Here is a 15,163-nt window from a genome sequence, read left to right as displayed (position 1 = left end):
TGAGAATTCGGTAGAGAGTCTTGAACTACTCCAATCGGTGGTTAAATAATTGAAAACGATGAAGAAGTATATCATCCACAACAGCGAACAAACTCCTGTTGATGCAGATTCAGTTTTCCCTAATTTTGAATCGCAAGAAGTTGAAACACTTCTCACTAGAGTTGAAGACATTGATGATTCGACCAACGGAGTGGGTTTTTAACAAGAGGGGTCAGGTCAAAAAGGATATGGTTAACATCAACTACTACCCACAACCTTCTAATCAGTGAAGGTTTTTACATGGGGTAATTTGCGTTATCTCCCTTGGCGAAGATCATAATTTGAATTACCTTCCCCACGGAGATAAAATTAATGAAACCCTACTTTGTTACATTTTCTGTCCAAAGCTGGGTATCTGAGTCAGCAACTTTGTACAGGTGGAAAAATCGAACACGTGTCACATTCCTTACCCCCATCTGTTCATGGCTATTTTTTATGTCGGCAAGAACATAGTAAGTTCTGTTCTTCCCCATCTGTTCGGTTCGCACCCAAGTTTTCTTTCTTTCTCTTATTGTACCAGAAATCAAGAGAGAAGGTATGGCGGATCTATCCAATCAAGAGAACAAGCTGTTGATACATAGATCTCGAGCAAAGAAACTCAAGCTGCTGCCATCGTCAAAAGCAAGAAATTGAAGTAGCTTCAGACGAATTTGAATGGATTGATGGTGTTGTTCAATGCAATTATGAAGATCTTGACATGAGTTTTCTGGTAGAGGATAAATTAGATAGAAGATGGTGGAGAATTGATGGGATCTGTTAATGGTCGCTGTTAAGAAGATGGGGGTTTGTAAAGGATTGAATAGAGACGCTCGGAGCTGTACAGAATCTGGCAATGACAAATTAATTGAATCTGGCAGTTAGGTCTGGTGTTTCTGAAATGGATTGATGACTAGAGGGATTTGAACAACAATCAGAAGTAATAAGAGATGTTGCTGGGAAATTGAGATGTGTATGAGGAAAAAGAAGAGCATGGATATGGAATTTAAGTTGTCATTGATTTCTAGTGATCTGGCTTCAACCAATTAACGGCGGTCACAATAAGATTTTGGACCTTTTTTTTTCAATTTGATTTCTTCATCTTCAATTCCAAATATTCTGGCATAGGGTTATGTTGGTTGGGGTTAGAACTAACAGAGGGTTGTGTAATTGGAGATTAATTGAGGAGATTCTTCCAAATCAAACATGGCAATGGCTATGATTATTCTGCTTCGGATTCGATGCATTTGAAAGTGAATATGAAACTGGGTGTAATTGGGTTATGTAATCGGGTGGCTATGAATCAGTGGGGGTTATGTTACCGGGTGTTTTCTGTTTCCGGTTTGATAAACCGGAGAAGATGAGAATGTTTTAAGTAGTTGACTAATTTTTCTTTTTTCTTTGCCACCTGTACAAAACTGCTGATTCAGATAACAATGTTGGACGGAAAATGTAACGAGTGGAGGTTTCACTAATTTGATCTCTCTAGGGGAGGTAACTCAAATTATCATCTTCGCCAGGGGAGGTAACGCAAATTATCCCTTTTTACATTATTATCAATTCTTCTCGCGTTTTGTTTGACCGTGGTAAAGAGTTGGAAATTAAGAAGGGGTTTTCTGATTTTGTTGGGGATTATGTGTTCCGTTCTGTTACAAATGAATCTTGTTCTTTGGTTCCCAATGTGTGTTTGATTCCACTGGATAAATTTGAGAAGAAATTTGTTTATGAGAATGTTTTAAAACATGGGTATCGACTCAATTTGTTTTGTATGGAATCAATTGCATCTGTTTTGGTTAAGAATGGTAATACTGGTGATGGGGGTAATCTGTTTGGTAAAACGCTTCAGTTGAGTATTGTACGTCTCAAGAGCAAAGATGCTATCAATTACCAAATGGCTAGTGTCAACTTTACTGGTGGAGTAATTGATCGTGTGAGAGATATTGAACTAATGGGAAGGACTTTTGATCGAGGGAAGTTTTTTAAATGTATCAAGAGGTATTCTTATCACAATGCAAGCAGTTCTCATTTTGGTATTGGTATACTTATTTATTGTGTGATTTTTTTCCAATGGATTGATGTTAATGGGTAAATTGGATTAAGTATTGAGTCTTCAATTGATTCCGAGGCTTCATAATCAATCAGATTTTGGGTTTTCAGATTTGATAATCCATTTGTGTATTAATGAGGCTGAATTTCATGATGCTGTGAAGCTGTTTATTCAAATGCCAGACAGAAATAGAGTTTTGATATCTTTACGGGCATGGAGGGTTATAAAGGGAGAGGCACATGAACTACTTGTTAAGATGTCCGAGGGTGTAGTTTGGTGTTTGAGCAGTGGCGGAGATGATTTTATCTTGCAACAAAAAATGGGTTAGTTAAGTTACGATTTAGTAGTTGGTGAATGTCCCTATTTTATATTTGGTTCTACTCGTGGAGTATTTGATCGAGGAAAAGAGGTCGACCTTATCATCTGGAATTCTTGTTTTGCTAAATGTGTTCCAAAATTTGAGTATGACTTTTGTGGGTGTCTGAGATGGGGGTATAGTCAAGTGCTTGTTGAACAACTAGCTCTTATATATAGGAATCAACCCAAAGTTCTCAAGCTGTTGTTAATGAATTCACATGTGTGGGTGTTTGTTGTAACTGAGGACTATAGTGATAGTGGTAAGATGTTTATGAAAGTGTCTCGGAAAGGTGGTACAAAGTTGTTTGATCCAGGGCCTGGAGCAGTTTGAGAAGACTCTTTTGGGGTACATCTGCAGTTCGAGTTGCTCAATACTGTCGTACTTCAACTTACCTCATTCAGAGTTCCAAGGATTCAGTCTACTTCATTTAATTTTTTGGTTATAATAATTCTGCAAGGGGTATTTGAATTGCAGCGGCATGATCTTTTTTATCGTCTGTTGGTTTCTGTGAATCGTGGTCTTTGAGATGGGCGTTGTTAGGGACTATTATACACCAGCTAGGGGAATACCTTTACAAGTGACCCCAGTTTTAAGCTCAGAATTTGTTAATGTCTTTGTAAGAATAGTGGGAACTCATTTCTTTCTCCTGGTGACTCAAATTCCAGGTATTCTGAGTTGGTGGATTATTTAAGGTGTACATTTGAATCACCTGCATCGGGGAATGTTGAGGGTCTGGCCATTCACAAAGAGGAAAAGAAGGTTTGGTATGTGGAATTACTAAAGGGTATAATGGATAGCTGAGAAGGTGTTGACGTGCTGTATATTATGCCGAAGGACTTTACATTTCTTGCAGTGATTATATTCTCAAGATTTGTGTTTTTCTTATACCCTATTTTCTCATATCTGGAGCCTACGAGAGTTTCTCAGTAGCAGTTTGGTATTCCAGCTTGATTGGTGTAACTGAATGTGATTCCACAATTGATATGACAGTTCAATTCTAAGTTTTGAGGTGTGACAAGAAAGGAACTTATAGGGGAAATGTGTTCTCCAAGGTTGAAGTCCATAATCAACTGGCAACTACTTTCCTGAGATTATCCAGTTGGCACTTAGCTGTTAAAAGTGTACCTCTCAGTGAGAGAAATGATACTTTTATTTGGTTTGATGGTCGTTTGCTGTTTGATAGAGGAAAGCGGTTTGACTCCAAATTATGGTCGTCTCATTCTAAAAGCTGGAACTGTCCAAGTACTTCACAGGTGGTGTATACAACTACTCAAGTTTTCACTAATCTGCCACCAGTACTCAAGTTGTGGGTACCTCAGAAGAGGGAATTGGTTTCAAACCATGAAGCTCAGGATGTGATCTATAAAGGGTCTGCACCTAGTTCTCTTGTCGTGAAAGTCGTTGTTTTCTCCTCTCTTAGTGTATGCCCTCAGATGAGATTGCTACGTGCTGAAGTTTGTGAGCTGTCACAAGCTACTTTATGGATTGCAGCCAAGTGTTCGGTTCTTAATAAGCTTTTTGAAGTTCAAGGAGTGGATAATGTATGTTCTGCGACTACCTACACCTACATGCTCAAGACTATTGTTAGCAGAGGCACTTATGGTGGTATTAGATTGGCAGTTGATGGACTTAATGTTCTTACAGGGGAATTATACAACCTTAGGGATAAGTGTTTACTTGTTGCGATTCAAATTCCTAAGGTGTTGGCATGGCTTGATTACGTGCAGTGGAAATTCAAGTTACTTTCTACAGGTTGGTGGAGTGTAAAAAATGAGAGTCTAGTGGAAATTCAACTACCTATTATGAAGTTTTCTGATGCTACAGTAGTTCAAAAAAATAATAGAGAGGATTTGATGGTGTTCAGCAACCTTTTCTCAGCAAGCTTACGGAGCATGGAAAAGAGTTGTGGTACTATATGGCTTGGTGTTGAGCTACCTGGAGCACCTGGTTACATGAGAAGTTGTCATTTTCTGTTTGATAGAGGGAAAATTCTTGAGTGTACTCCAAGATCCTCTCTCTCGATAATAGACCGTCGTTCACTTCCTCACAATATCCACAATTCTGAGCAGCTTGAGGTTAACATATGGTTTGTAGCCAAATGTTTCCTTCCTCGTCAGCTTGAGAGAGTTAAAGAAATGGCTGAGAACCTATATCATCTCATTCAACTTGTGGATATAAACAGTAAACAGTTGGGTTCATTAGATGTGGTTGGACTTACTACAAGGAGGACGAGGAGGTTACCACTACTGTCTATGGAGTATCTATTGCGAAGCTGAGTTTTATGGCAGAGTGGCGGACATCAGTTCTTACCAGAGTTCTCGGCAAGGCCTTGCATCTCAGTTCTCCATCCTTGAGGACAAGGATGTTTTGGAGGGGAAGGTATTGTCATATCCCTAGCCTAAGGGGAGGATGCCCCGTATCCAATATCGGCATGTCATTACTCTTTTGTGTTAAAATGTATTTAGTAGTAATTAATTAAGGTTAATTAGTTTAATTCGTTAAATTAACGGTTAATGTTAATTGTAATGGATGTGTCGGATGTGACCACCTGGGCTGTTGAAAGCCGTTGATGCTAGGTTGGGAGGGGATGTCTTTATAAGTTGAAAGAGTCTGTAAGAATAGTTTATGAAAATTATTAATCAAATAGAACTTTGTTCTTTGGCTGTGTTCTTCATTGAACCAGATAATAGGCTTGACATCGTACATGGCACATTTTTTATTTATTCTCCCTCAATTTCTCTGCCGGTTATCCACTTTGATTTTCTCCCGAAGCTTTCGATGAAACAAGGTTGTTGATGCGAAAACGCTATTTGACTCGCTGTGCAACAAATGAATATATATCAGCGGAGTCTCGCATGGCAGAGGATGCGGAGAAAGGTGGTGATTTTCTCTTTATCCACCACACCAACTTAGTTCCAAGTTCGATCTACCTTCGTTCTTTTTTCTGTCAGCCATCAATATTAAGATGTTAGTATTGTTACTTTGAGTTTTATTATTTCTATCATGCCACATCTATTCCATCGTGATGATTTTTCACGTTTCAAATTTAAGGAAACCAATCCAAACCATTGATTTTATCCAAAAAATTCTCTCTCTACCCACCACAGCTCTCCACCCAGCCCCCACCCCCACAAAAAAAATAATAATTAAATTGAAATCCATGTTTAGGCCTTAAGTTTCTTCATTTTCTATATTTAATCCTCTAGGTTTTAGCATTTAGTCCCCCTATTTCTGAAATTGAAGTCCATCTAGTTTATAGAGAAATCTTTTTAGCCCCTCTCAAGCTTAAAAGCTGGCTCAGTTGCGTAGATCTCATTTATAAAAATGGCTAAATGGTCCTTGAAGGTTGAGTAAAATTCAAAATCTCGGTATACAGAAAATAAAAACCAGTATGGAGATTTGAGGAGTGACCAAGTGAGAAGAAATTTCAGAATCCTTCCTTGTTTATTAGTTTTCGGAAGTCATCCACTCCCAAAGGGTTTCTCCCGAAAACTTTCCCGCCACAAGAAAATTAGTGGGACCCAAAAACCGCCCCTTATAATTCTCTAGGGTGGGACTTAGGGGCTGTGTGTATCGGGAGAATTCATCAGTGGATGTATCATCATCCCCCGTTAATTCTCTCATCCCTGTGATTTGTTAACAAGGGTAATCTAGTTCTTTGGCACATCACTAGCCACGTACCGATTTGCTGGTATTTAGCGATTACACCGCTAGTCACCTGGCAAGATTGTTGTTGATGTTTGGACATCCTTGAAAATTGCGGAAATGTTATATGACCCGCTCACTAACAGCTGATAATGGGCGGTTCATGTAGCAGGATTGTGAAAATTGTTGAAACTACGGTCATCATCGAGAATTTGATGTAGAGTTTCTGCTTTCTTTTCATAACAGAAAAGACTAGCCCAGAGTAAAACCCGGTTGTTCTTTATGAGGGAGAAATGGGTTGTATAGAATCCTCAGAGAATGATACGTACTCTAAACTCCTGGTTGTTCCCCAAAGTAAAACCTGCAGTACTGAACTCTAAACTCCATCCGAAGAATGATACGTACCTTTTTGCGTCATCGTCACCGTTTTTCGTCAGAGTATCATTGAACAACCATACGTCCACACGCTCGCATAGTTATATATGAACAAGACATAAATTCGGGTTATTTTGTTTTTAGTACTCAGGTTTTGTCCAGTTTTTGAGTTTGGTTTAACATTTGTCCAACTTTTGAGTTTGTACTTGGAATAAATTAGTTGGACAAATATTAGACCAAACTCGAAAGTTGGAAAAAAACTGAGTACTAAAAACAAAATAACCTCATAAGTTCCCTCCCAACACCTTGATTTGATAAATGACATCCTCCTTATTGCCCTTGAAACACGGTGGTACAGTTGGGAGCCAACGAAATTGTCCCACCAATATACCGACCCATTTGAAAGAGCGGCCGGGCCTAAACAACCCATGACGTGAAAATAATATATTCAAAACCAGAAATTAGCTAAACTTGAAAAAGAATTGCAAGGAAAGAGATATAGTCATCATTAATTGAAAGAAGAATTACATTGGTTGATGGATGAAAGGAGGATTACCGTTCAACCATTCTCCAGTTGCATTAAACCTTCTACTAAACTTGGCAGCCGTATTAGCTAACCCATCAAAATCTCTGCTGAACAATGTTGCTTTCGCAAAAGAAAAATTGTTCAGTAAAACTAACACTCTTCCAGGATTGAACAATAAAACCAGCTAATCTGGTAGTATTCTTCTTGGGAAAAGATATCGCATTCTTTGTATCACTGCTGAAACAGCCTTTGCAAAAGTCCGCGTCTGACGAACTAGCTATAATTAATTACACACTGAACAGCGACATGATAGTTTTGTGAGATAAGCAAAGGCAAATGGTGGTGATGAAGACATATGAATGAATTGGAAATCGTGGTTATTATCGTCCAACAACTTTACAACTCTATCCAGAGCAACATCCGTCTAAACGAACATGTATGTATGTACCACATGTACTTGCGAAAATGGGTCATATGTCCAAAATTAATAAAGTGCGGGAGCAATAGACTTGTAAAATATAGGTCTGGCCGACAAAGACATAAGCAAATTTAGTCACATATACCCTTTACTTTAAATTTTATTCTTTATCATATCCTTTTCTCTCTTCTATTAATTTTCTTTTTCCAATTTAAAATTAAACGCGAGAAAGGTATTAACTTCCGAGATATAAATCGGATTTTAATAAAATTTATATTTTTGGAAAGCGCTCGAAAATCTCTACAAAACAAGATCCATTGTTGATATGAAATTCGAATAATTTTTTTTTATTTTAAACCATGCCGAGGATACATTATGCGGCCAGGTGCAAACTTGCCAAAAGTTATTTCCTATAAAAATATGCATTATGCACCCGGGTGCAACTTGGCAAAATTTATTTTTCTATAAGAATATGCATTATGCACCCAGGTGCAACGTGGACAAAACATTTTTCCTATAAGAACCAAAAAAATATATGCATTAGGCACTCGGGTGCACGGTGCACCTGGCAAAAACCTATTTATTTTGAGAATATGCATTATGCACTCAGGTGCATCTTGTGTATTTCGTGGATAAATATAGGTTTATCCGAAAAATCACTTACAATATATCATGCACAACCAAAATCACTAGTTTATGATTTCGAGCAATAACTCTACCACTGTTACCATCACATTCACCATCAAAACACCAACCAAAAATAATTATTAAAAAAAAAAAGAGGAACAACAATAAATAAAATAAAATATATATACATTATGCATTCGGGTGCAATCATGCCAAAATATATTTTTCTGTAACATATACACTATGCACTCAGATGCATCTTGGATATTTTGTGGATAAAACTAGATTTATCCCAGCAATCACCTCCACCTAACCGATGAGAGTATCAATTCCATTATCTCCGCGGCTTCTTTGGTCTTAATCTTCACCAAATCCTTTTTAATTGAATCTCTCGTACAAGTTGACAAGTAACGACAAACCCATAAAGTTTGTCCAAATATATAAGGTGATGTCGATGCTTTACCACAAAAATTCTTAAAAGAAATTATCCCTTGATTCATCTACACTGTTTGGATCAGCTTCCCGTTTTCTTTGTAATTCCTCAAAGCATACAACACTAGATGGGATACTTCCTGTAAGCCCATTATCATCAAGAATCAACTGTTTTCATCTAAAAAATTGCGATGCCTATTAACTCCAGATATCCATGTAGTTATGTTGCGGCATTTTTACGAACAGGTGGTGCTCGAACAAGGGCCTTAAAGGTGTGTGTCTAATTGATGTAGAGCAAGATATGGCAGAATCTTACTTGGAAGGAAGAGATCACCGAAAGAACATTCGTTAACCATGCAGGAATATCTGCATGTTTGTTATCTTTGTTAGGAAATAAGAGATATCTTGCATGATATCATATTTGGTTAGATTTCCTTTTATTTGCATTAATCGTAGAAGATATTGTCATTAAGCGTAAAAATATCATAAGGCCTATATATGGTCTCGTCTGAAGGAGAAGAAAACAGACTTTGAATGAAAGAAAACTCTTCCTTTGAGAAGTTTTATTTATTGTGTGATTTCTATCGTTTTGAGTACTAACATCCTACACCATTAGGTATTCAGAATCTGGGTATCGATCCTTCCAATATGGTTCGTGGTAGAGGTCAGGGTGGTCCTCGCGAAGCTACGGTTGATGAGGTGATGGAGAGAACGAGATACGATGAACTATCACGCACGGTTGAGCAGCTCGCCGGTCAGGTAGCAACCTTGTTGCAAAGAAATGAGCGCCGTCATCCTTCTCCAGATGAATCCAATTCTGATGGAACAGATGACGATACTGATACTGAAAACCCTTTTGCTGGGCGTGAGCGCGAATCTAGGAGTTGGGAATCATCCTTCCGCATCGAGATTCCTGAGTTTATGGCAGCGGATTGACACCAAAAGATTGTATCGACTGGTTTTCTACTGTGGAGGAAGTTGTGGAATTTAAGAGGGTGCCTGAAGATCGAGTGGTTCAGCTTGTGGCTACGCGCTTTCGAGGAAGGGCTGCTGTTTGGTGGCGTCAACTGAAAGCGTCACAGACTCAAAAAGGTAAAGCTTCTATTTCTTCCTGGGCAAGGCCTGAAAAGTGTATGCGTTCCGCCTTTTTGCCGTTTAACTATACCAGAGAACTGTATATTCGTTTACAAAATCTTCGTCGGGGTTTTCGATCCATCGATGAATATACGAAAGAGTTCTATGATTTGGTCACTCGGTCTGGTATTACAGACACCGAAGAACAACTTGTCTACCGCTACATAGGGGGTCTGCGTGAGACCTTCCAAGACACACTTAATATGTTTGATTATTTTTCTGTGTCTGAGGTTCATCAACGAGCTTTGCGATTGGAAAAACAATTATCTCGTAAGACGGTTCGAGCAGTTGTTGGCCGTCCTCCAGTTACTCTTTCACAGAATGCTTCCGCACAACAGGTTGTTAGTACGCCTCAAAGATCTGTCCCTAAGTGTTACCGTTGTGGTGAGCCTGTTCATTTAGCAAATGATTGTTGCAAGGCTGGTAGGCCTGGAAAATCTCTACTCATCGAGTATAATGCTGCTGATGATGTTTTTGCTGACGCTGAGGAGACAGCAGCTGAGTTCGATGAAGTAATTCTACCAAGGGACCAAGGTGACTGTTTGATGATCTACCATTTTTGTTTCTTACACCTAAAGCTGACACTGACGAGTCATGGCTACGAAAGAACATCATCCAGACAACATGTACCATTGAAGGCAAGGTGTGCCGTTTGATCATTGATTCTGGCAGCTGTGAAAACGTAGTGTCTGACGAGGCTGTTCGGAAACTCAAGCTTCCCACATAAAAACATCCTAGCCTGTATTCTCTTCACTGGATTAGCAAGGGATCCGAGGTAACTATTTCCAGGCGTTGTCTTGTGAAGTTTCCCATTGGTTTTGTCTATGAAGATGTCGTGTGGTGTGATGTCGTGGTAATGGATGCCTGTCATCTGCTGTTGGGTCAACCATGGCAATACGATAGGGAAGTGACTCATGATGGTAAGCTGAATACATACTCATTCATATTTAAGAATACTCGTGTTACGCTGGTTCCTGCCAATGTGACAGTGCATGTACCTGTTTCTCCCGTGGCCTCCAATTTTCTTTCTTGGCGTCCGTTTGAGAATGAGATGCTCACTGAGGGGATTGTGTTCATCTTGTGTGGTCTCTCTCGTGAGAGCTACAGCTGCTGTGGAGGTTCCAGCATGTGTCCAGGGGCTGTTATCGGACTTTGAAGATATCTTCCCAGTTGATCTTCCAGAGGGATTGCCTCCTTCTCGAGCTATTCAGGACCAGATAGACTTGGTGCCTGGTGCAGTGCTTCCTAATCGAGCTCATTATCGCATGAGTCTAAAAGAACATACAAAACTACGACGTCAAGTGGGGGAGTTATTAGCCAAAGGTCTTATCAGGGAGAGTCCCAGCCCTTGCGCAGTCCCGGCATTGCTCATTCCTAAGAAAGATAGTACATGGCGCATGTGTGTGGATAGTCATGCTATTAATAATATTACGGTATAGTATCGTTTTCCTATTCCTCGGTTGGACGATATACTTGACCAGCTTCATGGTGCTACGGTTTTTAGCAAATTGGATTTGCGTAGTAGCTACCATCAGATTCGTATACGTCCAGGATATGAATGGAAGATCGCTTTTAAAACGAGGGACGGGCTTTATGAATGGTTGGTGATGCCGTTTGGTCTCTCCAATACTCCTAGTACATTTATGCGCGTAATGAACGAAGTATTAAAACCATTTTTGGGTAAGTTTGTTGTCGTTTATTTCGATGACATCTTGGTTTATAGTACTAACTTGGATTTTCACTTGTGTCATCTTCGTGAGGTCTTAGTAGTTTTACGTCAGCAACATTTCTTTGCTGCTACAAAGAAGTGTGTTTTTTGTACGGATCGTATTTTGTTTCTTGGATACGTCATATCCAAGGATGGCATCTCGGTGGATGAGTCTAAGGTCGATGCTGTATGTACTTGGCCTTGCCCCCAAACAATCCATGAGGCTCGGTGTTTTCACGGGTTTGCGTCTTTTTATAGGAGATTTATTCCCTATTTTAGCACGATAGCAGCGACAATCACGGACTTCATGAAGAATGGTAAATTTGCATGGACAGAAGAGGCGACAACAAGCTTCATCTTGCTTAAGGAGAAGCTTTGTTCGGCTCCTATATTAGCTTTACCCAATTTTTCTTTGTCGTTCGAAGTTCACACAGACGCCTCTAAGGTTGGTATTGGTGCCATCTTAAGCCAAACAGGTAAGCCGGTCGCCTTTTTCAGTGAAAAGTTGAATGGAGCCAAGGTAACTATAACACGTACGAACTGGAATTTTATGCCATCATACACTCTTAAGCACTGGCGTAATTATCTGATTCATTCCGACTTTGTTTTGTTTACTGACCACGATGCTCTCAAGCACATAGGTAATCAAGACAAGATGAGTGCACACCAAGTTAAATGGGCTAGTTATCTGCAGGATTTTACATTCGTCCTCAAACACAAAGCTGGTGCTCAGAACCGTGTGGCTGATGGTCTTAGTCGTCGACGGAGTCTTCTCACATCCCTGCGGACAGAGCTCTTGGGGTTTGAATTGTTTTCCGATTTGTACAAGACTGACACAATTCTGGACACTGTGCACGCTGGCACTAATGCTCAATTCACGTTGTTGGAGGGTTTTCTCTTTAAAGGCACTCGCCTTTGCGTTCCTTCCTGTAGTTGGCGTTTGAAAATCATCCAGGAGTTACATAATGAGGATCACTTTGGTCGTGACAAGACCTTCCAGCTGGTTTCCACATCCTATTTTTGGCCGTGTCTGTTTAAGGAGGTGCAACGTTTCGTCTCTCGTTCTAAGGGGTCTTCTACAAATGCCGGCCTTTATATGCCATTACCAATTCCGTCAAAACCGTGGATTGATATTAGTATGGACTTTGTTGTGGGTTTGCCTCGCACTCAACATGGACTGGATTCTGTTTTTGTTATCGTCGACAGATTCTCCAAGATGACGCATTTCATCGCTTGAAAGAAAACTACGGATGCGGTTAATGTGGCCTTACTATTTTTCAGAAATGTGTATCGTCTCCATGGCCTTCCAGAATCCATTGTCTCGGACCGTGATTCTAAATTTCTTAGTCATTTTTGGAGGTGTCTTTGGAAGTTTTTGCGTACGAAGTTGAAATTCAGCAGCGCTTATCACCCACAAACGGATGGGAAGACGGAGGTTGTCAACCGTTCTCTTGGGAATTTACTTCGTAGTTTTGTAGGTTCTCACCCTAAACAATGGGACAAGGATTTGTTTCAAACAGAGTTTTCCTTCAACAGAGCTATTCACAAGAGCACCGGATTTAGTCATTTCCAGGTGGTATATGGATTTAATCCACGCTCATCCCTCGATCTGGCGCCTATACCAGATATTCAACGCATGCATGCCACTGCTGATGAGTTGGTGCGTCACTTACATCAACTCCATGACGCTGCTGCACAGAATCTGGTGGCGTCATCCACTAAGTATAAAAAGAACCGCTGATAAACATCGTCGTCACGTGGAATTTGAGGTAGGTGATTTCGTTTGGGCTGTGCTTATTAAGAAACGTTTCTCCACTGGTACATACAACAAATTGGGCCCTCGCAAGATTGGTTCTTTTGAGATTATTGAGAAAATCAACCCTAATGCTTACAGTCTGAAGCTTCCCAGTCATATTCATACGGTTGATGTGTTCAATGTGCGTCATCTCATTCCCTACCACGACGACTTGTCCGATGATGATCTTCCTAACCTGCCTAATTCGAGGGCGAATTTCCTCTTTCCCGGGGAGAATGATGTAGTGCAAGATATGGCAGAATCTTACTTGGAAGGAAGAGATCATCGAAAGAATATTCGTTAACCATGCAGGAATATCTGCATGTTTGTTATCTTTGTTAGGAAATAAGAGATATCTTGCATGATATCATATTTGGTTAGATTTCCTTTTATTTGCATTAATCGTAGAAGATATTGTCATTAAGCGTAAAAATATCATAAGGCCTATATATGACCTCGTCTGAAGGAGAAGAAAACAAACTTTGAATGAAAGAAAACTCTTCCTTTGAGAAGTTTTATTTATTGTGTGATTTCTATCGTTTTGAGTACTAACATCCTACACCACTAATTCAGCCTTTTCTATGCATTTATTCAAATCCAATTAAAACAGCCATCCATCATTGCCATCTTAATCCTTCACAGACTCCAAAAATTTGTTCTTCTAACTCACTTGTTCTAGTTAGAAAATAGATTTTCGAAAAACCAAAACAGTTCTTAATGCAACTACAAGTCAATTCAAAAACTCAAAAAAAGTAAAAATCGTTTGGACGAACTCATACTTACTTCGAATTGCAATTGAGAAAATCAAGTAAAGAGGCCTGTTAGGATACCGACCCTAAACCCGTCATAAGCCCGTGGGTAGAACTCAACTCGAAAACCGGTTGACTAGATGAGGGAAACTATTGACTTATAGACTACCAATTAAGCCCTATCTAACCAATGTGGGACTAGGATCCCAACATCCCACCGCGCTTCCAGACCCAACGTCCTCGTTGGCCCACTCTATCAACATTGACCCGAAGGTAGCCCTTTCTCTTATGGCTGCTTCATTCCCCTATCATAATTCAATGCGGGTGACAACTAAGCCCATACATAGGTGCCCCAACACTTTAATCTAGCCTATAGGTCGCCCCTTCCATGGAGCGGGCATGGGTCGTGGTAGTTGGCTCTGATACCAAATGTTAAGGTACCTACCCTAAACTCGTCATAAGTCCATGGGTAGAACTCCACTCGAAAACCGGTTGACTAGATGAGAAAACCCATTGACTTATAAACTACCAATTAAGCCCTATCTAACCAATGTGGGACTAGGATCCCAACAAGGCCACACAAAGATCACTTCGACAATTAATTTGCATCCCATCTCCAACCAACCAAACGACTGTCCACTCTTGTTATTCGTCATGCAACACTGCATCGTTAAGTTGTGATCACCATGAATCTGAATTACGATCGATACAAAACCAACCAGGATAAATCAACACAGACCAGGTTGTTGTACCGGGGGATGACTGCCAGTTCGAAATTAAACTAAGGAACTTAAAATCAAAGAAATATAAAATCAAAAATTGGAGGTCTACATCTCAAAATCAAAACTTTACATCGCCTTCTCTTTCTCTCGGTTAATAGCGATACTGGTATTTAAGGGCATGCTGGTCAATTGTAATCACACTTCTCTAATTGTTTGGGCAGATTACCCAAACTTGGATAATTAAAAAATATATTTGGAATCTTGGTTATTTAAACCACAACCATATTTTACTCGTATTTTTGACCTAGGAATTCAAATCCAAGACCTATTCAACCAAAAAACTGCATGTACTTATGTACCACCTTTCATTAGCTTTGGAAAATTAATCCTTCAGGCTTAATCTAAGTAGGTTGGGCTTGTTAAAAAGCCTGTGGTTGCAAGTGGAACGTGTCCTCATAAGGCCGAATCAACAAGAATCACCGATCCCACTATCCGCATTAGGTCATTCTTTCTTGAACTGGTGCTATTGTATTTCGGAGAAGATAGAAGTCTAGGCCGTTTGAGATTTCAAAATCAAAATCAAGTGAGATCAACATATCTCAAGGGTACAAA

At 39.7% G+C, this 15,163-nt stretch overlaps 1 protein-coding gene across 1 annotated transcript; it reads left to right on the top strand.

Moving 5' to 3' along the window:
- The first annotated feature begins 505 nt into the window (after positions 1-505).
- LOC113350386 lies at positions 506-5,107 on the top strand. Its single transcript, XM_026594512.1, has 2 exons — positions 506-4,644; positions 4,747-5,107. The coding sequence occupies exons 1-2, from the start codon at positions 3,854-3,856 to the stop codon at positions 4,772-4,774; spliced, it is 819 nt and encodes a 272-aa protein (XP_026450297.1). The 5' UTR covers positions 506-3,853; the 3' UTR covers positions 4,775-5,107.
- The last annotated feature ends 10,056 nt before the right edge of the window (positions 5,108-15,163 follow it).

The sequence above is a fragment of the Papaver somniferum genome, chromosome 2 (genome assembly GCF_003573695.1).
Source record: "Papaver somniferum cultivar HN1 chromosome 2, ASM357369v1, whole genome shotgun sequence".
In the NCBI taxonomy this organism is placed as follows: Eukaryota; Viridiplantae; Streptophyta; class Magnoliopsida; order Ranunculales; family Papaveraceae; genus Papaver; species Papaver somniferum.
This window is presented reverse-complemented; position numbering and strand designations above follow the sequence as displayed.